This window comes from Gavialis gangeticus, unplaced genomic scaffold (genome assembly GCF_001723915.1).
Source record: "Gavialis gangeticus isolate Ggan-Ray unplaced genomic scaffold, GavGan_comp1, whole genome shotgun sequence".
Taxonomy (NCBI): Eukaryota; Metazoa; Chordata; order Crocodylia; family Gavialidae; genus Gavialis; species Gavialis gangeticus.
In genome coordinates this window covers 192,041,378-192,067,628 of record NW_017728992.1, presented here as the reverse complement: position 1 = coordinate 192,067,628, position 26,251 = coordinate 192,041,378, and the positions used below count along the sequence as shown (strand labels likewise).

At 39.5% G+C, this 26,251-nt stretch overlaps 1 protein-coding gene across 3 annotated transcripts in view; it reads right to left on the bottom strand.

The window, feature by feature from the left end:
- Window positions 1-483: 483 nt before the first annotated feature.
- Window positions 484-26,251, bottom strand: part of EFR3A (EFR3 homolog A) — a 164,716-nt gene continuing 138,948 nt past the window's right edge. For 2 of the 3 annotated variants that reach the window (XM_019528174.1, XM_019528172.1), the window contains 8 exons: window positions 20,190-20,321; window positions 19,369-19,433; window positions 17,670-17,797; window positions 11,515-11,603; window positions 8,895-8,943; window positions 6,882-6,985; window positions 5,246-5,295; window positions 4,178-4,329 (listed from right to left, as the gene is read on the bottom strand). In XM_019528174.1, coding sequence (XP_019383719.1) covers window positions 4,224-4,329; window positions 5,246-5,295; window positions 6,882-6,985; window positions 8,895-8,943; window positions 11,515-11,603; window positions 17,670-17,797; window positions 19,369-19,433; window positions 20,190-20,321 — 723 coding nt within the window. In that variant the 3' untranslated portion in view covers window positions 4,178-4,223. Of the gene's footprint in view, window positions 1,678-4,177; window positions 4,330-5,245; window positions 5,296-6,881; window positions 6,986-8,894; window positions 8,944-11,514; window positions 11,604-17,669; window positions 17,798-19,368; window positions 19,434-20,189; window positions 20,322-26,251 lie in introns of those variants that run through there. The other variant, XM_019528173.1, reaches the window with a different exon arrangement.

The following is a 26,251-nucleotide window of genomic DNA, read 5'->3' as shown; positions in this document are numbered from 1 at the left end:
CTGAAATAGCTCCTTAGTAGTCCAGCTAGAATAGCTGTTTGGACAGGAATCGAACAGTACCTTGACGCAATTATCACATCATGCTGATAACTGCAGTGCTAACAGATCCGTGTGCGGTGCTCTGGGCCTAGGCTAAAACTTTATTCTTAAAAAAATAAAAGAAAGACTATAATGAAAAGTTATCATTTGGATGCCTTAAACCATGGATAGAGCATCATCTCAGTATCACTTTCTTCTTGTAGTGTTAATATACTGTTTGGAATTAATTAAATCTTGCTGCTTTGCCATATTTGTTTGGCTTTTCCAACAGTCACAACGTTATAATGCAGTGAAATGCTTTAGGTTTAAAAAGGAATGGTTTTTGGATGAAGTGAAATTTTATTTCACTTCTTATGAAAACAGGAACCTACCTAATAAAGGACAATATTGGTTTTTTCACTTTGAACACTGTACACTTAGAGACATTAATTTGTAACCAACTCGGTTATTTTAACTTTTTGGTTTATTTATTGCTTAAATGTTGATTGCACAGTGTATTGTAACATTTCATGAAACTGGTTCATTACAGACAGTACAGAAAATAGAGGAACATCAGTACAACAGAAAAAGCTGCCCTACTCTGACTTTGGACAACAGGCTAATTGTTGCTTCCAAAAGTAACACAGATTTCATTTACTTTAAGTGAATTGCTACCAAAATTCATAATTACTTAAAGTGACAGTACATTTAGAAGAGTTTAAAGCAAAAGCTGCAACACATACAAACATCAGCTGGATACCATAAACATCCAAACAGTATTGAAACCATCACAGATACGATAGGCCCATTGTGCACACTTTGGATTCTAAGCTGTTCAACTTTTCAGGAACAGAAAGAAATAACTGATGCAAAGCAACTGTATACATTAGAACAGTTTTAAATGTATTTGGTTTTATTACCTATGATTTACTATGATAAACTGTTGGGTATACTATATTACACAATGGACCCCCATAAATCCCAAATTCTTTGTCTGTCCAAAATGGCCAGAATACATCTCCAGACTCTATGTTTCCAGCTAGGAGGAAATGAAATGCCATGCCAACACTCTGAAGATTATAGACCTTTTATTTCTTCCTATCTGCACATCCTAGGCATGGCTTGTCTGAGTTTATAACACGTGGAAGCCTACCACGTTAATAAATGAAAATTACTTCATAAACAGACTTCCAATGAGTTGTACGTGAAATGCTGAATAGAATTGTTCACATGCAGTATACATGCAACAAAATTCAGTTAACCAGAAGAAAGTCTGTATTTACAGCAGAGTCTGCTTACTGCAACAGTGCAAATGAAAGTACATTCTTTGTTTCTTATTCTTTAAACTCCTTAATTCTATTTCTTTTTTTTTTGTACAAAAGCACACAGTGTTACTTTATAAAATGACATCAATGGACAGTGTCTTACATTGTGTCCCCCGGTTTGATTTACACTCTTTATATAGGTCAAAAAACTAGCATGGCTTACCTTAAAAAAACAAAAAGTGACAACTAAAAAACTAGGGTGACAACGAGTTCTATTAATGTGATGAGTCTGGTCAGATCAGGCTGATACGTTGCAGCAGTAACAATCACAACGGAATGCTGTAGGTAAGGGGCTGTTTCGTCATCCACTAACAGCTGTGATTGCACTGTCAAACTGAAAAGAAGGTCTCAATTACCTTTTTGAGTTTTGTGAATGATTCCTGAAAGTGTCATCTCATAGGTTTAAGTAGCTGAAATCTTTCTAAAAATATATGCTATTTCATGCCTTTAAAGATCTTTAAAAGGAGCTTTGTACTTCAGTCTAAAAAAAATTAAGAAGTCCTACATTATGCAGCAGGAGTGCAAACGTGCAAAATTGAGAAATGCCAAGGACAATTAACAGATTGGCTTGCCTCTCTATGCTAAAACAAAGTTGATACTAAAGCACTATTCATCTCGGTCTAAACTTGTTCAAACTTCTTAAAAATTGAAAGCCATATAACTGAAGTATCGAGAACATATGTTTATTAGAGTGTCTGCTACTTCCAGAAAATCCAGCTACACTGGACTGTGAAGCCTACCTGCACGTGGCATTGGGCTACTCAAAATTTCTCAATGGGTCAAAATTTCTCAACAGGACCCAATGACACTGCCAATAACCTTCAAATCCTGTACAACTCACTAGAGGATGATTTTATTTTATTTTCTATTTGTATTTGAAACTTACATTCAGATACATAAACCTATGAACATTCGCACATCTATTTTCCATATCTACAGGAAGACTTGTCAGTCACAAGAAAAATATATGCAAACAGCGCATCTGTAAAATGCTTTTGCTTGAAAACACATCTAATAAATTCTAAACTTTCAGATGTTTCATCCACAGTTTTCTTTCAATTTGCAAAATATCATTAAAAACCTATATTACCAAACTACAGAAACATTTCATATAATATAATCTCTAATTCTGTGTTTATGTTTTAAAATGCCCTCAGTTTATTGCTATACTAAATATATACCTCTCATTTATCTAAAACAGACACAGCAAAATACTACTGCCTTTTCAAAAGCATAGTTTTGTAAACTATACACCCATAAACATCAAAAAATATTGCACATTTCAATGTGCCAAGAGAAGACTTTCCATCTCTTAAGCAGAACATTATAGTTTTCAGCAAAAAACAGCACACATAATGAGCTTTTTAGAAATCCAGTATATTAATCATTTATTACAAACTTTTAACAAGTGTTCAGTTGCTCATTTTTACTGCAATTGAACTGATGATAGGTTGTTTCTTTAATATATTCCATACTAGCAAGTAGCTTCTACAACAGGGATTGGCCTGGCACTCATGCCAGAGCATGGCACACGAGGCCATTTTCCTCAGCATGCCACAGCCAACCCAGACTCTGGGCAGCTTCTGCCAGCTGCCGTCCAGAGCCTGGGCTGGCTGCAGCTGGAAGGCTATGAACAACTGCATGTGGCTGAGGCAGCTGTGCATGCACCTCTGGCTGCATGGTGGGAAGGAGCCTTGGGCATCACAAATCTGGCTTCTCCCACCATCTGCTCAGAGGCATGTGTGCAGCTGCCGCTACCATGGAGCTGATGCCAGGGCTGTGGAGCCTGGCACAGCTGTCTGCCATCTTCCAGCCACCTGCTATAGATGCCTGGAGCCCAGGTTGGCTGTAGAAGGCAGCTGGGAGGGTGCAAACAGCAGCGCTGGGCTACAGAGCCCCAGCACTGGCTCTGTGGCAGTAGTGGGTGCATGTGCAGCTCACAGCGCATGGAGGGGAAGGGGCTGGGGCAGTGCAATCCTGGCTCCTTCCCCGCCATCTGCCTGGAGGCACATGCGCAGCTGCTGTGGAGCTGGTGCTGGGGCTGCGGAGCCTGGCACAGCTGTTTGCAGCCTCCTGGCTGCCTGCTACAGATGCCCAGAACCCAGGCCAGCTGTGCCAGGCAGCAGGGAGGCTGCAGACAGCTGTGCTGGGCTCTGGAGCCCAGGCACCAGCTCCGTGGAGGTAGCGGGTGCAAGCACAGCTTGCAGCACATGGCGCAGAAGGGGCTAGGGCACCCCGCTGTCCACCTGGACGCATATGTGCAACCCCTGCCAGCAATGAGGATCAGACCCCTTGTGGCTTCCCCATCTCTGGCACGCTAAGTTGAGGCATGGGTAAAGCTTGGGATGATTTTGGTACTCTGGCCAAAAATGTTGCCGACCCCTGTTCTACAAAACATTTTCATAAAGAAGCAAAATTACTGTTCCATTAAGTGATTAAGTGAGCCTAAAGCATCTACCCTGGGTAAACCAGGGGTGTAGGTCTGTGTGGGTGAGTTGGGGGAGAAGGGGAGTGAAAAGGGCTGCAACCATGAATTGTAAATACAGCACCTACTTTTAGGAACTTTTGTAATATTTTGTTTGAGCCTTTGGCAAAAAGGTTCTCTCTTTTGAGTTTTAAACCTACTGAAATGTGAATAATTTATAAAAGAATAATTGATAAGGTGAACATAATTAACCTAGTTTTAAATTTTATTGAAGAATAAACGGTGCAGAATAATTTTGAAGGCTGGCTAAAAAACATCCCTATTTGTTTTAAGTCCACTGTTTCTTCTAAAAACTATGTTCATTTGACAAAACAAACAACAAAAACTTGACAACTCTTCTTGGTCTTTCTATTGTACTCTACTCTAAATAATGTCCAGCAGACTTCAGAAGACACTTAATACACACAAAGATCTGGAAACTTCATCTCATAGACTGGAACGGATTGGTAATGAGCATGTCCAGCGGTAACAGTCAACGTTCCTGAAGGGCTAGGTGGAGGACTGTAAAAGAAGAATGATAAACCAAATATATGTCTTAACTTCTCAAAATGACATATATATACAATCTGCTGTTATTTGAGGTCCATATATCACCTGCCAGGAAACTTGAAAGTAATTTCCCCTTCCCCCTTGTCTCTATACTATCCTTTTCTTGAGTTCCTAAGAACGCCAAATTATAACGGCTCATTTTTGTTTATGTCTGTCTGAATCATCAGCTTCATTGATGTCAATGTAGCTATGGAAATATGGTTTGTTATTATTAATAAATAGTATTATCTATGTAGAACAACAGATGTACGTGACATGTTGCAATAAACAAGGACAGATTGCTAACCAATTCTTAGAGAAGCAACAGTAAGGGAAGGTAATATTTCCTTCCTTGTAGCAGCAAGATTATTTTTGCAAATCTGACTAATACATATGATACACCCACACAAATTTCTAGTGCCATGTTGCTCAAATATGCTTCCACATCCAAAATATTTTTGAAATCTAAGCAGAGACCAGCTGCACCCTCAGTTATGCGAATAAACTTCAGAGAAAGTTGCTCAGATTAATGGGCTCAATTGAGGCCTCAGTGGACACTTTAGAACAATTTAAAAGATAAATCAAATTTTCCCCTTAAATTATCTGCTTTGATTACAACACAGCAATTTTAAAAATAAGCAGTATCTGATGCGATTATAGGATGAACTTGGCAATGGATATTTTTCCTCTAACTAAAGAAATTGCAAATAGCAATAAAATCAAACGTTTTCCTTTTGAGTTAAGGAGAGACTAACTGAAGGCAACTGTCTTCTATTTACTAAAGCTGTGGTGTCTAGGAACATGGTAAACACTTTAAGCTAGCACAGAATTCCCCAATAACAACTTGCGTTTTTCATTACTGCCAACCGTTTTGTGTATAAAACCTTACCGAATGGTGAGCTCCAGTATCTGCGCAAGTCTGTCATGAAGCAAGTTCGCCTAGAGAGAAAATATAAGGATTTTAATGACACCCTGAAAAAAACTACTGCAGATGAAAAGCAGCTTATAGAAATAAGCCAGAACAGTTTAGTAAGTGCATTTCACATGGCCAGGTGGTAAATATGGGCAGTATCCACTATTTCAGCTTTGTTTTCCTGCTGCATTAAGGACTCTAGTTTTGTGAAGGGTATTATAAAAGACATACACGAGGCTGTAGGTTACACCGATTTGTACAACAGAATCTGGGAATAGCAAAATTGAACCAGATTTTTAAATGACTTCAGTTATGAACTGGCAAAAATTCTTCCAGTCAGTTAGGCCTATGTGGGCATGAATGCAAAGACACTTTTTCACGTGCTTCCACAGTCATAGATTCATAGACATTAGGGCTGGAAGGGACCTTGGAAGATCAGAGTCCAGCCCCCTGCCCGAAGGGCAGGAAGTCAACTGGGGTCATAGGATCCTAGCAAGATAAGCATCCAATTTACTCTTGAAGGTGTTCAATGTAGGTACTTGAACCACCTCCGATGGCAGGCTGTTCCAGACCTTGGGGGCTTGGACAGTAAAGAAATTCTTCCTTATGTCCAGCCTGAAACTGTCTTGCAGTAGTTTATAACCATTTGACCTCGTCATCCCTTGGGGCGCTCTGGTGAACAAACGTTCCCCCAGATACTGATGGTCACCCTGATAAACTTATAGGTGGCCATCAGATCACCCCTGAGCCTGCGCTTTTCCAGGCTAAAGAGCCCCATGGCTCTCAGCCTGTTGTCATAAGGTCTGCTTTCCTGACCTCTGATCATGGGCTCTTCTCTGGACTCTCTCAAACTTCTCCACATCCTTTTTGAATTGTGGAGCCCAAAACTGGATGCAGTACTCCAGTTGTGGCCTCACCAAGGCCGAGTACAAGGGGAGAATGACATCGTGGGATTGGCTTGAGAAGCATCTATGGATACAAGCCAGCGTTTTGGTTGCTTTACTAGCTGCAGCATCACACTGCAGGCTCCTGTTCATCTTGTGGTCAATGATGACCCCAAGTCTCTTTCTTCCGTAGTGCTAGCCAGCGTAGCACTGCCGAGCCTACAAGGATGCTGCAGGTTTTTCTTCCCGAGGTGGAGAACCTTGCATTTTTCGGTGTTAAACACCATCAGGCTCTCGTCTGCCCATTTGCTGAGCCTGTCCAGGTCAGCCTGGATCACCCACCTGTCTTCTGGTGTGGGTTATTTGCCCCAAAGTTTGGTGTCATCAGTGAACTTGGCCAGTCCGCTCCTGACTCCAATGTCCACATCATTAATGAAGATGCTGAACAATAGTCAAAGTCAAACTAACTTGGCTGTAAAGCCAGCTTTCAAAGGCTATAAAAGTAAAAGTAGGGTGCAGATCACAAAGTTTGTATTCCTCAAACAAAAAGGGGACTCAACCTACTTACACTCAAAGTAATTTTGATATTCTACACTGGTAACATTTGTATAACAGGTACAGAGAAAAAGGAAACAACTGCTTTTCTATTACCAAATGCAAGCTCCATTCCCACCCATTGGCATCGGCCCTTGTGCAAATGCTTTTGCATTATTATTCAAAGAACTCACTTTGGTTTCACATTGTGCTGCAATTTCTTCAAAAGGTGCTTTCTGGAACTTTTCGATCACAAGGCGTCTCTTTTCCTTCTCTTGCTCCTCAAGTCCAGTATTATCTTAAAAAAAAGTTTAAGAGCTCCAATTCATGTAACAGCCCACTTGTAAGTGACACAAACATTAAGAGGTTGGCCTTTACTGTTACCTAAAAATAGTGATGCAAGCAGAGAATCCCTCCTCAAAGGAACAGTATTTAGACAGCCTAAATGAGCAAGTACTAGCCGCATCATATACATTCCCTGTAATAACAACACATGCCAGAAAAAAAACACCAGCATGCACAATTGAACATAGGACCATACCTTGCAATCCCCACTCAGCCAACATGAGTTTGAACTAAATATGGGTTGCGTGATATATTTTAGCTTTAGGTCACCACCACTTGAGTGATGCATGGTCTTTTGTGTTTCAATGACCAATGTATGTAATATTCTACCTATGTAACTGATAAGCATCCATCACTACTTGCTGGCCCCTTACACTTAAATACAATACGTTTAAAAGGTACTATGTTTTTGTACCACTTGTCTCCCTCCCCCCACAACTCAACATGCTTAAAAATGAGGCTCGATGTACATATACTGACCACTGCTTTGGGATCAGGGGACTAAGGTTTACAGTCCTCTGAACAGGCAGAGAATCTTCTTTGGATGAAAAAGTTTTCCAAAATGTAAGCATCATTTTGTACTTGTAGCAATTTTTAGTGGACAGTTTGCAGTTGAAACATCAGCCATTAAGAAGCCCATGTTTATCTATATGGAGATACAGTGAAACTGAACTCAGAAGTTCAAGGTGTAGTTAGCGTTGCAAGGTTTCAACATCTGTGAATTGCAAAAGATTGGAGGACAGTTACCAATTGGAGGAGTTTGCCAATGTGGGTGTTTTGAACTTGTTTTATCAATCAGAGAGCAATTCTGTGTTTGTTATCTCCTAAACAGCTATCAGAATTGCAACAGTTGCCAATGCTGCAACTGCACTGGTGCTAGAAGACAGGACCTGGGCACTTACACCTTGCAAACACGTTACTGGCAGAGATTAAAATTTTGAGTGCCAGTAAGCTCATCAACGCTACATGTACTGCAGTTAAATTTTTAACAAGTTCAAGAAACTTAGCTTGGATCAAAAGGTCAAGAGGAGCTTATTTCCATTCATAATAATGAGAATAACGAGGTTTGCAGATAACATTACAATCTCACTAACAATATTTTTTTTGAAAGCATGTCCCCCACAGTTACCTTCCAGAGTGCAAGCAGGGGCATCTGACTTGCAGAACCCTGATTAATAGTGAAATATAATACAGAAAGGATTTGGATGAACATGTCACAGTTCCTAGGTCTAGTATGGTGGGTAGGCAGTTGGAAAAATCCATTTTTAGTTATAAAGTTACAAAGTTATCACATGTAAACGTTGGAGACTAAAACAGAATCCCTTTAAAACTCACGATGCAAGATTTACAAGAGAAGACCTCTGAGGGATGTTAATATAGCCGCCACTATTCAAAACTAATTTACACTGTAAATGTTTGCTTCATTGAAATTTGCAAAGGGAAAAAAAAAAGTCATGAATCTCTGAAGTGTTTTTCAGGCCTTAATTTGTAAGAGCCAAGATCTAGATACAGGTCAAAACAAGATTTATTTGCAATTGTTTTTTCAGTATGTTTCACTACTCCTAAGGAAATCTGCAAACATAATTCTCAGAGAAATGCTTAATATAGATCGCTGAAAGGGGCTGGAAACAAGTACATGTAGTGGCAAATCAATGCATTTTGTGACAGGAAAACCAGATAATATTTTAAGTATGCTATGGTGTTGGAAATTTGTTTCTGGCAAGTATTTCATTTATTGAACATGCCTTACATTCAAAAGCTTCTCTACCTTTCTCTGCCTCACCAAAAACCCCAAATCCTTGCCTCTTGCATTGATTGGACAGGAGTAAGCTATGTAAACAAAGACTTGCAGTAAATCTCACCAATGGCTTTCTTCAAAGCTTCAAAGGTGATTTCTTCGGTGTTATTGACCTGCAGAAAATAAATGCTTTTTTTAATTAATTTGAATTGCATATGCTCCTGTAGTAACATGGCAACTAATAAATGCATTAAATGTCACAGTACCAAGTACACCCCTTAAATGTCACAGCACTTTTTCTCATTAACTTGTGTTTGACTTTGATTTTTTTTATTTCTTAGAAATAGAGATTACTATCATATATATAACAAGTAACCTTATACTTGTTTACCATCATAATACATTTGCTGTTTGATTACTCTTGTGTTCTGCTCAGAACAATAATTCAGTGATCCACCACTTTTATTTTATCTTAGGCAGAGCTGATAGGGTCTTACAGCAGCAGTGTGGGACAACAAAGTACAGGTGTCACTGTCTTCAGTTACCTAGTCTGACAAACTCACTGCTGAGATAAAATTTCTTAAAACAGACATCTGCCTGAGGCTCACTTTCAGCCTTTTCTAGGGAGACAGTCAGCAAAATAACTTAACAAAAATCAAGAAAATCAGATTAGGGGAAGTAAATTTTTCCCCATGTTAAATTTCTTTGAATTATTTTGCTGAGGAATTTGAGTGTCTACATACTTTGGAAAAGGAGCTTGACATTTGGCAGAGATTGCCTTTGTGTAAGGGATTAATTTTTTTTAGTTGCTAGTGTGGAAAAAAAGCCATTATGAGGCTCTGAGACATACTGCGTGCAATTATTCAGTACAGACCTACTGGCAGCAATGCTCTCTCAATGCTACCTGCATGCAGCATTCTGCTGTGGCACCGGGGACTGGTAAGGAGAATGGAGACTTTCCCTATAATCTTAACATGTGCCTCATGTTAGTATCCCAGCTATGTGGAGGAGGAAGCCAACTAAAATCTGAATGAAACAAAAGAGTTAGACCTGAGCTAAAAAAAAAAAAATGAGGCATGCTGAAAAAAGGAAGACACAAATAAAAAACAGTTAGAAGGTCTAGTAGTTGTCACTGGATTTGTATTATATTCTCATTTCTGGAGAAAGTATAATGAATAAATATGGAATAGAAAATCCTTTTGGTTGAATACCTTGTGATTTTTGGTAGAGAATCATCAATTTGGACTTACTGATAACATCTGATCTTGTCTTTCCAGCCCCTCCTTGTTTAACAGCCAACAACCAATGACTGGGTATGTTTTTTAAACCCAATGTGCATCCACCTTAGAGTCATTCGTTTGTATCAAAAATGGCTACGTGGCTGAGTCCTAGCTGGCAGCTCTTGTGGGGACTACTCTGGGAGCAGTTTTGCTATAAATAATTCTTGTAAATAGTTCCATAGGCAGGACAACTATATGTCCTTTTCACTCCACAGGGAGATTACAGCCTGGGCCTGGCACCAGGGCCCATAAACTGCTTCCTGATTGGTTTCCCATGGCATAATATTTCATTGTCCTGGGTGAATGCTGTCCCTTGTTGAACGCTATAGTTTTGTAATAGCTCAGCTGCAAGTGTGGTTGGCTGAGCCTGAGGACAGAGACTGAAGCTTCGAGAGCTGGAGGGAGAGAAGGCTGCAGGGTGGACAGAAGGAACCAGAATGACACAATAAAGACTGTTTTGAAGCAAAGCCTGCAGTGCTGTTGGGGACACTGGCAGCCTGACCTCCTCCTCTTTAAAGGAGAAAACATGGCCCCTTCTTCCCAGAAGATGACCAGAAGGAGCTCTCGGAGGTGGGGCTGCTGTGGGTCATTGGAGAAGCCAAAGACTGAGAAAAGCCAGCATCTCAAACCCAGAGGCCTGCCCCTTGTGAAGCCATGCTAGGGCTGACTGCAGGGGGTCCTCTCAGGAGAGCGAGACCAAATAAGGCTGCTTCTTGGGGCTCCTGAGGAGGGGCTCCTGCCCTTCTGCAAAAGGGATGTTGATTCCATGACACTATCTATACCATATTCCTCCTAACTTGAATATGAGAACGTAATGTGGGACTGCCAAAAGGCAGAGCTAACCAGAACATCTTACGCTGTGATGTACCTTTTGGAGAATAAGCTTCTATTAGCAACTGTAAAGGGAAATGTTAGTTATTAATATTAACCTTTCAGTTAAGGTGCAAAAGGTTTGCCCAAATAATTAGTCATAATGCAGATTACCTACAAGGTAATTAGCATAAATTCTTCTACTTACTTTCCAGAAAACAAAGGACAGTGTAAGACTCATTAATTGAGTTATGCTTCTTAAGGGCTGTCCTTAACACCAGGTCAGTAACAATGAGCTAAAATGTTTGACGTTACCTATATTTTATTCAGTAAGAGTGCAGTATTTCATAATCTATTATGCAGAAGACAAACATGTATGTCATATTTCCCCAATAAATCACACTGGTAGAAAGCTAAATGTCTAAAAACGGCTATGAACCAATAATATCTAATATTATCATACAAAACAGGTAATATATTGCAGTGCAAGCAGCAATTTCAATCAATTAGATAACAGATCTCTACTGCTTGGTAAGAAAGCCATGAAAACAAAATTGAAAACACTCTCTTTAGATAAACTAGAAAAGTTTCATTCTATAGGTTGTCATCTCATGAAAAAAAGACCTCCCTTAAAATAACTTCTGTTTTTCATACCTTATCCTCTGAGTTGCTGCCAGGCAGAATATCCACCTGAATAGACACAGTGTCCACAATACTCTTCCTTCTGGAAAGTCTGTCTTCATCTAGAAGAAAAACATTTTCTCTATCAGAGATAAGACAAGTAAACTCAGGCTTTTCCATATGGCTGTAGATTTGTTTTACTCTGTCAATTTAACTCCAAATCCACTTATTTTGTCATTAGGACAATTGTGAAAAAAATATACTAAGTTCTAGCATGAATTACTGATAAAAAATTAACATTTTACCTCCTGGCCCTCAATTCAAGCATCTCAGGTGAAACTGTTACTATGAAATACAATAGAAATTTAATGCATTTCAATCTGAACTGTTGCAAACATGGTAATCCACAAAGGTTTGAATGGAAGAGAATGATATTTGTGATAAAAGTGAATACATCAAGGTCTTGTGTTTGCAGTTTTAAAATAAGAGAGGGTTGTTTGACAGATGGTTGAGTTTCCTGAAGGAAGAAATAGATTTATTTGGGAACAAAATACACCTCCTTCCTTTCTCCTTCTGCTACTGAATTCATGTCTACCATAATTTTACTTCCTTGTTCATTTGAACACATATTTTTGCTTTTCCTGTTTTAAATTTTTTTTTTAAGGTCTAAATGCCCTGGGGCAAATTGTTGTTAAAAGGCATATAGCATTCTCACTAGGCACTGGGGCTGCCAATCATGTTTACTGGGGAAGACAAAGGATTCAATACTCTCAATAGTAAGTCATGCCTGAAAGTAAGCAGTAAGGGGGTTCATGGAATGGGGGAGACAGGTAGTAGGGATCAGGCACGGACATGAGTGGACAGCGGGGCAAGGGTTGGGACGTCTAGCCCCTCACCCCCTGCCACTGCTTTCCCTGATATAGTGGGGGGCTGTATTTAAGATGACCTTTCAATAATTCCTTCTTCAAAGTAAAATGCTGCAATAAATGTATATTGCAGTAAAATGTTGCATAAAATGCTGCAAAAAATTTCTTTTGAAAACAAGAATGAGTAACCCCTGAATGAAAGGCAACTTCTTTCTTTAAACAAATTTCTGTTCTGATGTCATAATGATATTTCAGAAGATACAGCATACATTCAGTATTAGAAATTCAACTAACATTTGAAGACCCTATGCAGTTTTAAGAGCAACTGGATAGTGATTTTCAGACCTTGCATGTATTCCATCCACGAACAGTACTTGTTTAGAATTACATCAAAAATATTTGAGATAATTTGGGATAGCTTTTTCAGCACACACGATTTATTTCTTCCTCAGAAGTGTGTATCCAAAAACATTTCCCTTCAAAATATGATGTATTAAATGATGGGATTTATTCTGGTGCTCAAGACAGGGAATGTGCTTAATGAAGTGATGTATGGTTCGAGTCTCATTTACATTTTTTTTATGATGCACAAATGTTCAATAAAAAAACAGTCAGATTTGCACATAGTTCAAGGTTCATTTATATGGTCAGAAAACAGTTAAAGGGCTTTTAATGTAAATGAGAATGGGGCTGCAATACATTAAACACACTTTAAGTTCTTAACACTGTTTTTTGTTTGAAGATGATCAAGACAGGTTTTATTTTTTTCCTTCCACCAAATTCAAAACCTGATGTTTGGTCACAGGAGATTAATACTAAAAAGTATCCAGAATAACAAAACCATGCCATGAATGGATGCAGCCTTTATACATAAAGGAGGATATTTCATAGGAAATGACTTCACTGACTGAATCCTAGTCCACAGAAGCAAAATGCTTGACAGAAAAAGATGGTAGTGGAGATACTGCAAACATAAGGAATATTTCAGAAAATGTTCAGATCTGTTTTTCCTTTATCATCAAAGGAATATAGCATCAAATGCTTCCATTGAAAAAAAGGGAAAAAAACCATCAAAGCAGGATACAAAGTTGTCCCAGGGAAGATTGTGACTAGAGAGAGGTCTAAATAATGCCCTAGGTGGAAAGAGCAGATGATATCCTAACAAAGAAATACAAAAAGAATCCACGTCCACCAGAAAAATGGAACTTTACAGCAGTGACAAAAATTGCTGTCATTTAAGGATACCAGAGACCTTAGTAACTGAGTAAACACATTAAAATGTATATGGAATGTGCAAGTAGATCCTGTTTCAAAAAACTGCCCACCCTATGTGCTCTAACTCAACACTGGCAAAATCCTCATCATGAACAGTTATCCTGGACTATATCTGAGAATGAATTATTTTCTTGCTGGTAACAGATCCATCTTCTGGCCCAACCTTGCTATAGCTGGTTGCTTTCTGTGTTGGAGTATCGTGACAAGAAAAAAATGCCAGGTTATATTTCAAAGTTATTTTCCTGTGTCTATAAAAATACAAATTAGTATCTATGCATCTCAGGTACTAACCACATAGAAAGCTTATGTAGAGATCAGCTTGGATTGCTGAGATATTAAGATCTAAAAGCCAACTCCAAACTAATCAGCCCTTTATTTCCATGACTAGACAAAACTATTTCTATGGATATATTTTATGACACAATATGTAATCTTCAGCTCAAAGTGATGCTTCTTTAGTGATGGCTATTAGAGAGCCATACAATATTCACACATGTAAGTTCATGATGACATCATTAAGGAACTGGCCAACTTTAAATGGACAGCAAATACATCAACACTTAGGTCAACCATCTTGGCCCTTAGCTATTCAGCAGCAAAATGTGTGCACCCAGTACACGAATGGTTCATACACACACAAAAAGAATGGATGCAGTGGTGAATGAATCGTGTAGATACATCACTGGCTGCCTAAAACTAAACAATGTAGACAACCTATCTACATTTTATAGCTCTGTAAAGTCTGTGTGCTTGCTTACACCTTACATTGAAAAATTCCAGCACTGAGTACTCCTGAATCCATGTTGCTGACCTTGGCCATCCATGTAAGTAATATAAGGGGCAGGGGAGAGGGGGTAGTTGAAGAGGGTCTGCCAGTGCAACCCTATGCGGCCCAGACCTAGAAGTGGAGCAGAAGCAGCCTTGGACTGTCTGGCCACAGGATGTGTGTGCAGGGATGCAGCAGGAGCAGTAGGGGTGAGTCCCCAGGGCAGTTAAGACCTTCCCATGGGCAGGCAAAGCAGAGCTGCTCCAGATGCACTCCTATGACCAAGATGGCACAAGACGGCTCCAGATTCAACAAAGGAATGCTTGCCTCCCCACCCCACAAACATTTTGCCCAGAGCCCTAAAATTTAGAGTTACACCTCTGGTCCATGTAGATCCCCACTGGTATGTGCCTATTTTCCAGCATTACTGTTTCCACATAAGCACAGGAACTTTTCTTTCTCCAAGAACAGAGAAAAGGCAAAATGGGTTTGCATAGGGACATGTGGAAATGGGCATCTAACTTTATGTTCTTGGATCTTAAAGCTAAAAATCCACCCCATACTTTTAAACCCCGCCCTACAATCTGAGCTCAGGCTTTCCCTTAGTGAAGTGGGGGCCAACCTTTTGGGCAGGAATGCTGCAAGTTAGCTTTACCCCTCCCGAAATACCACTCTGATTCTCTTTTCCTGCCCAATATGCTGCTCTGCTTCCATCTTCCTGCCCTGTTGCCCCTGTGCTTCCTGCCCTCTCCCCGGTCCACCATGTGTCGCATTCAAAGGCTGTTAGTGCCACTTGTGGCACCTGTGCTGAAAGCTCACCACTTGTTCTGGTGGATGTCTCATTATGACAAAAAATAAGGACCTGTTTGCACTGAACAGTTCAATTTGCACTAAGCTGACATGTGAATTTAAAATGCAAAAAAACATTCCTGAAAATCTTCATGTGGAGGAGAAGGCCTGAATGAAAGCTAATGCTGTGTGAAATTCCTGAACTGTAGTCAGGAGTGAACTACCTTGTTCACCTTGATGAGAAGTTCATGTTGAGACCTAAAAGTAAAACTGTATTTGCTCACATACTCTATGCACCTGTCTCTCTCCTCCCCCACAAATTAGCCATTGAAGATTGGGGTGTGCATTTTAAGCAAGGAATCTGATTCCTACAGTGGAATGGAGGCCTGAACGTGCCAGAGAGGATGCCAGGGGCTGTTCCCTCCAGGTTGCAGGTAGGAAAGGCAGTGTCTGCTATTCAGCTAAAAGCTGAGGCTTAACCCTGGCATGGCCGCTGCTAACATGGCAGCAGTTTTTGGCTGAGCAGGAAAGGAGGATGATGAGTAGACTCTGCCCATGCTCCATGGTCCCAGAACTGAGCCAGGACTCTGGAAAACCCTTCTTAGTTCATTTTGCTTTCCTAAAATGAGACACGTTTCTTATTTTGGGGCATGTTGTATATACAAGAAAATACGGTATTTCACTGGAAATCTTCTTAACCAGAAGCCCTGAGCTAATTTATTTTCCTTGCAGTCACAGACGAGATTTCTGGAACCTCCCCCTTGTACCAAAAGTCCCAAGTCCCTGGCTCAATTCCATTAACTTCTACCTTCCCTTGAATTTTTATGAACAATATATACATTTTCAATTTTAAAACTTGTGGCACAACAAAAGATGTGGAACAAGTAAAAAATGATTTTAGTTAAATATGAAAAATGCAATATTGTCATATTGTTTAAAAACCAAAAAACCTTCCACATTTTGAAATTTTTCACAGAACCATGCTGTCGATGCCTGGCATCTTGCTACAGCTTACCATGAAGTACAACCAGTAGTTAGTGCTGCATTTTAGACAGAAACTCCAAGAGTAAAATAAAGTATAACCTGAAAAAAGATAGCTACAGTATCAGCAGCAAACAGGAGGACAGCTAAAACATAAAAACTAAACACGACACAATATTTGGACTATTTATCTAGAGGTTTTCTAAAAGCAGCTTGTGTGGCTGAGAATGCCCTAGCCACGCAGAGGACAGCTATGCGGAGGGCAAGCGGACCTATAGTTTGGTTTACCTTTTGACTTGTGTCTGCATTTACGAGGCTTTTTGCCTGATGGAAATAGAGCTAAATTCAAAAATATATAACAAGAACAAAAATGTATGTTTAATTATCAGCTATAACGCAAAAATTGGGAAGAAATGCAGAAAAATCAAAAGAAATCCTATTGCTTAAATATAAAACACCTTAAGACTTTCCAAAGATTAGATCTGAAAAGAGACAGAAAGACGACCTCTTATTTCTTCCAACACTTCATTTTTTTCAGCAGGATGGGGCAGTGTAACAAAATTAACCTGTCTACTGAAGAAGTTTGTACTCGTTACCACAAACTTTAAAAATCCCATAAACCATTAAAATTAATAAATTGGGACTAGATAAATTCTCACAGAGCTTTTTTTTGTTGTTAAAAATGTTAATTCAACGAAGCCAAAAATATTTTACCAGAATACATCAAATTAGTTTACATTTTTATGGAAATCAAAATTCAAAGTGTTTTTCTTAAAACTTATTCTATTACATTATAAATCTAAGGTCAATAAATATTTTAATATTTCCTTTCACTATAAACTCCAACATTTTATTTCTGTCCTGATTTTGACTATATTACATTTTGAAATCTCAGACTGTTCTGCTAGATGGAAATTTTGTTTTCCTACACAGTGCTAATCTTGCACCTGTAATCATTAGTTCAGGTCATTTTTCTGAAAAACCAAAATAAAATAACCACTTTACTTATCCAAGTACACCTGAACAACCAATTAAGGTCCTGATTCAGGAAAGACTAAATATGTTAAATCCAACCCTTTTCAGGAAAGCAACTAGTCACATGATTACTTTTAAATATATATGTTAGAGTCCTTTGGAGCATTTACATTTAAATGTCCTTCCTAAATAGGGATGCTTTTCTAAATCGGGGCATAACTTATTTTTTAAAAAGTGTGTGTGTGTGTGTTTGTGTATACGTAGACACACACACAGAACACCTATAACAAAACCTTTTTCCTTTCTGCTTAATCTTCAGAGAAAACTGACTACTCAATCTGAATTAGAGAAACTTCACAGTATTTTCTGTACCGCGAACAAATTCTTATTTCTGAAGAATTCTGTGATTATACCCTCAATGCATTTGATTCCAAGTACTTAAGTTGCATACATTTTGGGTGAAGTGACAGACAAGGCATAAAAATGAATTATGAATAGTTGCTACTGTAATGGATGCACCATTTATCACTGCTTACCTGTTACTTGGGGCACATATGGAACCGACAGTCTTTCCACACTGTATCCGCTGCCACCTAATGACTCTGCAATCTTGTTTGTCAGGAAAAACAAATTTTTTTCGTGCTTCTCCAAGGATTTTGGAAGACTGTTAAACATACATTAACAGTTAATATTTACTGACATGGATCAAAAAAAAGATTCTTTCACAAGTTTTCAGTCAACTCAGGGAAGTAGAAACATTTGGATGGAAATAAAGATAATTCAACTGGTCACATGCCAACACTAATTTTTCTGCAGTTTTTCAATACTAAGAGTGAACTCACTATATCTGGTTTATCTGAAATTTAAAACTATTTATCCTTCACAGTCTGGGCTTTAATTATTTTGGCCTCTTTTCAATTTATCCACTCTCTCAAAGTTGTGAAGTAATCACAAAGAAAGAAAAGATGTTTTTTACTTGCATTCAATTTCTCCAATATGTTTTTCATGGGGTTGAAAGATCATGCTGAGACAATAATTCTTTTTGTTTGGTGTAGTGCTCACATGGTAAAGTGCTTAGGATACTATGACTGCTTACAGACATTTAAAAACCCAAAACAAAACAAAAACCCAGCGCATTACTTTAATCCTTGCACGCTCCTTTGCTGATACCAGCACATGCCCAGAAGAGGCAGTGTATTAGTTAGACCCAGCTTGCCCGATGTCTGTATAGACTGGGCATTTTAGTGGGGCTTTTCTGGAGTTTTTAATCTAATAGGTGCTTGAACTGACTTTAGATAAAAGCACCAAAAAGTCCTGCTGAAGCACTCAATCTATATGGATGCGGCGGAGCCAAGTCGAAGTAATACACTGCTTCTTCTGGTAAAGCACGGGGGTGTGTGTGTGTTTTTTAATGTCTACAAGCAGCCTGTATTTTTAAGTTATACATTGAGGCTCTCCCTACACATTATGGGTATTGTGCAATTAACTGGTTAATTGTACAACTACCTTCAGACCAGCTACACGTGCAAAGTACTTATCACACAATAAAAAGCTTCAACCAACTATAAAGTTATTACACTTTATTGAGGACTAACTTTATAGCCGATTGCTATCAAGCTTTAATTTGCATGTGTAGCAGGGTCTCCCCTGCGGCTGGGAGCCCCATCAGCTGTGGAGGCTCCCAGCTGCAGAGGTGTACCTTGCCCTTACCCAGCAATCTCACTGTCCCGGGCTGCATGAAACTCCTGGGACAAGAGGATTGCCCCTGTGGTGATCTCCCACTACATGAGTGTGATCTTCCCACCCTGCAGGCATTTCATGAACCCTAGAGTGGGGAGACCAGCAATAAGAAGCGATGGGATCCAATATGTGATCCCACAATCACTCCTCCATGCATGTGTGGCATTGCAGGACACACTATTTGCGTGAATTGTGCATTAGATCTTATTGCACTTTTACCTGCACATGTAGAGGGGGCCTAAGATACCTAAAATTGCTCAAGTGCCACAGCATCAAGATGCAGGTATATTGGATTAACCTCATTAAATAATTAATATAAAATGCTGAGTGTCCCATTTTATTTCTTTAATACTAACTTGCCCTCTCCTGAGAATATGTTCCTTGAATATTTTATGTCAGTTCTCCATATAGTCAACCTACTCCTATGAAGTACACAGTACAAATATATTTAAATGCATCCCCATCTGTTCTATTATAAATTATATATTTTCATACGTGCACTTGTTGAATATGTTTTCTGGAAGAAAACAGGGTGCTTCCACAGTTCTAGTTTCAATGACCTGTAAAACAAGGAAAACTAGAGTCTGATTTGAAGGAATGAATGAAACCTTTTCAATCTTATATTTACATATTTAAACATTTGTGTGCATATGTAAATAAGCGTACCTATTGCAACCTACTGCAAACATTTCTAGCTTGAACAAACTAAATTTTATTTCCTGAAATAACCCGCATCTAACAACTGCTTAGGTTGCCGACTGCAGACCAGATTCTTAGCTGCAGCAAATCAGTACATCTTCACTGAAGGTTACAGAGCTACAGTGGTAATGGATCTGGTTCATTAAAGAATTAAAATATACTGCTTTACTAAAATAAACATGCTATACGAAAAGGTGATCGTTCTCTAATGTGCTAGCTGGCCTGAAAGACTGATATAGTAGTACTGGTAGACACAGAATATTCTTAGATCTCATTATTATGTAGTTTATATCCATTCTCTCCCTAGAATCTCACACAGTGGACCTAACTCGATACTGCTATGGTTCTGCAGCTGGATACTGAGAAATGTGCCCTCTGGTACAGTTATTAGATAGACAGTTGCTACAGATTTGAATACCAATACAAGTTATGAAAAAGTAGGAAGTGCTTGTAAGAACTTAACAGTAGCATTTTCCAATATTCTACCTACTACAGTTAGTGTTTTAATCTCAGTATCTCATCAGCATAGAAAAATAAACTATTATTTAGCAAGTTATTTAAATATTATACAGCAGGAAATACCACATAAAAAAAAAGGAGGCTCATTCCAGACTTACTTTGCTGACATGCTGGCAAAAAGCAGGGACTGCAATCATCTGACTTAGAAAATTGAGGTAAGCTGCAACCAATGCCATGATCCCACAGCGATTGAACACTGGCAAGTTATCCTCATTAATGATGGCAATGTCCTACAACAAACAGGAAAACATCAAGTGGCCCAAAGTTTGCAAAATTCTCCTGTATTAATACAACTACTTCATGCTCAAAACCTAGGGACCTCCAGTCAGCAGGATATGAATAACTAATAGAACCGATGGGCGTTCTGGATAGAAAATAAGGTAAAAAAATGCCTTTTGACTGTTCTGTTCTTCTGCCACATCACCATACTCCCCCTATTCTAATTCTTCCCCAGAAATTAGAATCTATTTAAAACTACAGATTTTACATACAATCTGAAGAAGGTAGAGAGAAAGCTAGTATGGAGTGCCAGACAACACAAAAGCATACACAGCAGCTAATCACTCCTAACCGCATCGTTATGGAGACAGGATTTTGATTTTACACACAAGGAAGCAGACATAGGCTATGGACAAACATAAGTGCTTCAAAAAGGGGTGGGGAGCTGCATCTTCAAAATGCACATTTGCTCATTTTGTTCATTCTTCTACAATTGCCAACCTCTCTTCAATAAATGCTAGGACAGGCACTCAATTCCGTACTGCAAATGTTAGGGAAACCGCTGGAAAACATGGTGAGGTGGAACATATACGTGTCCTAGCCCTCTGGCTGGGGAGGAACAAAGGCTACGAACAGACATTCATTTTCTGTTGAGAGAATAGCTGTTTTCCTGGTAAAGCTAGAAGTTACATGTATTCAGGCTTTTTCCTCCCAGAGCAAAAATGGCTGGTCTGGGCAAAAAAAAAAAACAACTCCAGAACAAGCAGGGTTAAATTGCAGAATTCTGGGAGACTGAATGGCTATACACATCCCCTGGCTTCACTCCTCCTGGGGACCAGAAGGGGCAGAGCTGAGGGAAAGGTTCCCATGTTTTCCCAAAACCAGGGTTACTCCAGTCTTGAGGAGGTATAGGCGGCAGCTGCTCTCATCCCTCCTGTAGACCTGGAGTAGAGATGTGAAGGCCCGGAAAAAAAGCAGAAAAATTCAGAAAAAAAACCTGTCCCCGCCCCCAGGACTTTTTTTTTTTGGTCTTTTTCCCAAAAATTGGAAAAATTGATTTAAAAAACCTCTTATGGATTATTTTTTTTACAACGATGAATAAAATGTTTAAGAGAGTGTGTTCATATACTGCTACCCTTTAGTTCCCCCAAAATGTTTTCTAATAACTGTAATAGGAAGACTTTTATGCAAGACTATCAACAGCATCATATCATTACAACTCCTGTACACTGAGGACAAGCAGTACAGTCCAACTCAAATGCAAGAGCAGGATGCATTTCTGCCCCAGGGGACACTGCTAATTTCCACAAGAGAAGGAAGAAGGATTCAGTGCTTTCTTTGCTTTTGGATTTCCTCTATTGTTGACTTTTGATCTAGAGGTTGGTAGATCTGCTCCTGGCCTCAAAGGACTGGAAGTAGACACTGGCAGCAGCATTCATTCATTCCTGTAGAGATTAGAAACAAGCAGCTTATTGCCCTGCTTGCTCAAAAGCCCCTGGAGAGGAGACAGAGCAAGTCTAAAGTTTCTGGAGTTGGAAAGAATCTGCCTCCTCCTGGTCCTGTGACCTTGAGATCCACAGAAGTACAGAAGCAGCACAAAGGAACTGATAGAAAGTATACATCTTTATTGAAAGGTAAGAGTTGAAATTTCTTTGAATTCAATATATTAAACTACATTTTAGCTGCATTAATATATTTTCATAACCTATGTAATTCATAATTGAATTCCTACTAATCTGATGTTTTGTGACAAGTCCCCCAACCTGTGCAGTGAGGTGAGGCATGCAGGGCAGGCAAGTTGCTCACAGTCAACTCTGAAGAGGCCTCACCTCCACCCATTACTTAATTTGTACATGCTGTAGCTTAGTGTTTATATAGACAAGCTAGCTACTAAATTACATTTTTCTTTTTTCTTTCCTCAGCAAAATGGTATGACCAACTTCTAGCATATGGAAGCATTTCCATATTGCAAGTTATTCTGAGAAAAAAAAAGTGATCTGCAAATACTGTCAAATGAAATACACATTTCCAAATGCTACTAGGAATTGACTGAATTACCAAACACATCCTTGTATGTAAGAAGTGTCCTGCAGACATTAAAAAATCCTTCCTGGGTGTAAGTGAGGAGGAGGTCGATCATGATGATGAAAGTGCAAGTAGCTCTTTCCAGCATTCTCAATCCAGAAGTCCTCCTATTGCTGCTGCTTCTATAACATCAGCATCACAAAGGGTTGCCCAATCAACATCCTCAAGTAACCAAATACTGCAACTAACTGTATGCAAAAGACTCTCAATAGCTTAATTTGTAGACAAGATGACACCTGAAAAATCAGGAAAAAATTGACCAAGCCCTTGCAAGAACAATATTCTTCTGGGATGCCAAAAACTGAAAATGCATACTGGCAGGAAGCTTTTAAATTACTAAGAGCATCATACCATTTGCCCAGCAGACATTCTTTGAGCAAACCTCTTTTAGAGTCATGATATGGATGTATAATGCAATCTGTACAAGGAAAAATCAACGAAGCACTGCAACTTGCAGTACTTACCGATGGATGGACGAATTTGCAAGGAGAAGGAATCATAAACTTTGTGATAACAAAACCTCAACCAGTTTTTTTTACAGAAGCATTGAAACAGGAGAGAACAGGCATACTGCAGAGTATATTAGCAGTAAAATATGTGAAGTCTTACAGAAGATCGGGAGTGGTAAAGTATTTGTGTTGCTGACTGACAATGCAAGTAACATGAAAGCAGCATTGGGGAGGAGTGGTAATCTCATTTAAAAGGTTACTAAAAAACAAAGAAGCTCTTCAAGAAACAGTAAAAACTGAGGACCTTAAAGTACCCAGAAGTGTAAGGAACACTGTACTTGATGAGGACTTCTTCTGGGTTCAGCTGCAGAACTCCCTGAAGATTCTAAAGCCACTTTCTTCAGCAATCACTCCATTTGAATCAGACAGTGCACTTTTGTCAGACATTCCTTACCAAATGGAACAGATAAAAATCAACTGCTTTTGAGAATTTAAGTGCATCTCCGCTCACAAGTACAGAAGAAAAAAAAGTGAAAGACTTCATTAACAGACAGGAAGAATTTTGTTGCCAGTCAATTCATGCTGCTGCAAATCTCTTGGATCTAAGATTCAAAGGCAGAAATGTTAATGATGATAACACTGCTACTGCATTTGACTGAATTACAAAACAAGCAACACACTTAGGACTTGATGCTAGAAAGGTACTCTCAAATGTTGCAGAATACAGAATATCTTCAGGTATTTGGTTCAGGAATGCAGCCTGGGATTTTGCCAAGCCCATCCCTCTTTCAAGATGGTGGCAAGGCCTTTTCACAACACAGCCTCCGACTCCTCTTGCTTCTTCCCTGCTTCATATTCCTCCATCTTGTGCAGCATGTGAAAGAAACTGGTCTATGTTTGGAAATACTGGCACCAAATGAAGAAATAAACTAACACACAAAAGAGTAGAGAAGCTCGTCTCAATTCCGGCAAACCTTCAGTTTGCAGAAGTCATGAAGATGATAACAATGAAGGATCAGAAGAATCAGAAACAGCAGATACTGCTGATAGTGATAGCTCAGAAAATGAGACTGACGAGACACAGCTTCATGTAGCAAAATTTGTATTCAAGGAGTCTTGATTTATTCCTTTTTTCCTCAGCTCTTTTTCTAAAAATGAGTCCTTTCTGCATCTGCTTGACACTGTGGAGGAGACCAAGTCCAGAATACATAACAACTTTCTTTGTTTTACTATAATGTTGATGGTTTCTATTATTTTCAACTTTAATTTTTGCCTGCTTCTCATAAACTGGCAAGAATTAAGAGCAGCTTGTAGCTCCATTTGTAACAAAAATTAAAAACATTTTAAAGTGAATCCAATTAGTAAATTTGTAATTACTGTCTGAATAAACTACACTTGTAAATTTAATAAATATACCAAACATGATAATTTTATGAGCAAACCAAATGATATATAATACACTTTATGTTTTTAAAATAGTAAAGTGAATTTAGATCTGTAAAGGGTGGTAAGAAAATAAGTATTGCATATATTTCAATTTTTCCCCAAATTTCCATCTCCCTCCCCACGAAAGCACCCCAGAAAAAATGTGTTTTTTTCCAATGGCTTCAAAATTTCCAGAAATTTTACATCTCTAATCTGGAGGGGAGAAGTAGCCAGCAGCTACTCCCACTGGCTTCTCACAACAGAGTTTTCCATATGAAAAGCTTTGCCAGGCTGTTCCCTCCACTCAGCTGCTGGACACTGGGAGCCAAGTGGCAAGGATCAGTGCAGCTCCCCAAGTGCTTCTCACATTGGATAAGAAGCAGGCAGGGGGCTTTGTGCTGCTGCTCTCTCTGCTCGACTCCTGGAAAGAGGAAGCAGCTCTGTCACCTGGCTGGGAAGAGGGAACACAGCGAGAAACAGCCCCTCAAGCCCCTTCTCTGAGCCAGGGAAGTGCCCGACTTCAGAAAGGGGCAATGGGCTGTGCCTCATTGCTACCTTCCCCTGTCGGGACAGTTCAGGGCAAAGGAAGAGGAGAGGGGCAGTTACTGGTGTTCCCTGTCTCGCACCCTGAAGACCAGGAGAAGAGCTGTCCCTGGCCCACTGCTCACCTTCCCCAGAATCACATCAGACGGAGGTAGTTGCACTGCCTGTCTTGCCACGCGCACAGCTCCAGGCGACCCAGGAGAATGCAGCAGGGCTCCCAAAGGGCTCCCTGACAGCTTGCCACTGGAGAATATAGCACTTTAGCTCAATTTTGCCCAAGACAAAAGAGATAGAGGGATCTTCATGGCTGGAGGCACTCCCTCTCTCTCTTTTTGCCCAACAGCCAGTGCTCTTGCATGAAAAAACACTTGAATAGCTCTTACAGTCTCATTTTCTGTTTGGAGAAGGGTGCTTTCTTCTAGCACAAATATAACAATTGCCCATAGCAAAAGGCAGTTTTTAAGTAAATGAATTTTGTGTTGAAGAAATTAACCAAAAAAAATTAAGGGTTTTTTTAATCATTTAGAAACAGACCCAGGCTTTATTTTCAAAAATAAGGTTTCTAAATAAATGACTTTTAATGTTTTTAAAGATGGTGAGCAGTTGTTTGTGCTGAAGTCCCCGTTAGGTTCTCAAATATGGATTTGGCACCATTGAGTAATTCCCATCTCAAAAGCCAACCTAAACAAATTCCTCTGATAATTAAGCTTTTTAGATTCATATTCTTCTTATAGGCATTTTCAGCATCACCCACACAAGCAAAGATGTCTCTGTGTTAAAGGGATATATTAATTGCCAAAGTCAGAAATCTTGTTTCAAGCTAGTTGCATTATCTGCACTCTGGTAAAAGTTCTTCCCCTTGCTTTAGCTAATAAGGGTCTGGATGAGTGACATTTTATAGTTAAGATACACATCTTCTAGTTCAGCCATCTTTTGATGCATCAATGCATATATCAAGGGAAAGGGCTGGTGGCAGGAGGAAAGAACTTGATCAGAATTCAGGGAATACACTCTACGGCTTCACATTCTTCTAAAGGACTGACTGTACTGGTTTAATGGCGGATTTATAACAGATAAGGAACATAGAGAACTATATAGCATAAAACCCTTGTTTAATAAATATACTTTTATTATTCAAGAAAGAGTTAGGGGTGCACCGATAAAGACTTTTTGGGTTGATACTGATGGCTGATTATTAAAGAGCCATATTGGCTGATAATGATCCAATTGCGGATCTGCAACCCGGAAGCTTGGAGAGTAGCTTCAGGCTGGTAAGTCTGTGGTGGGGAGGGGTGTGGGAGGCAGATCAAGGCCCCCATGGCGAGGAAGTGAGTGGGGCTGGGGCAGAGGCAGGGGCTGCACAGCCAGGGCAGGGCAGGGGATGGAGCTGTGACCTCCGTGGCGAGGAAGCGACTTGCGGGGGGGGGGGGGGGGGGGGG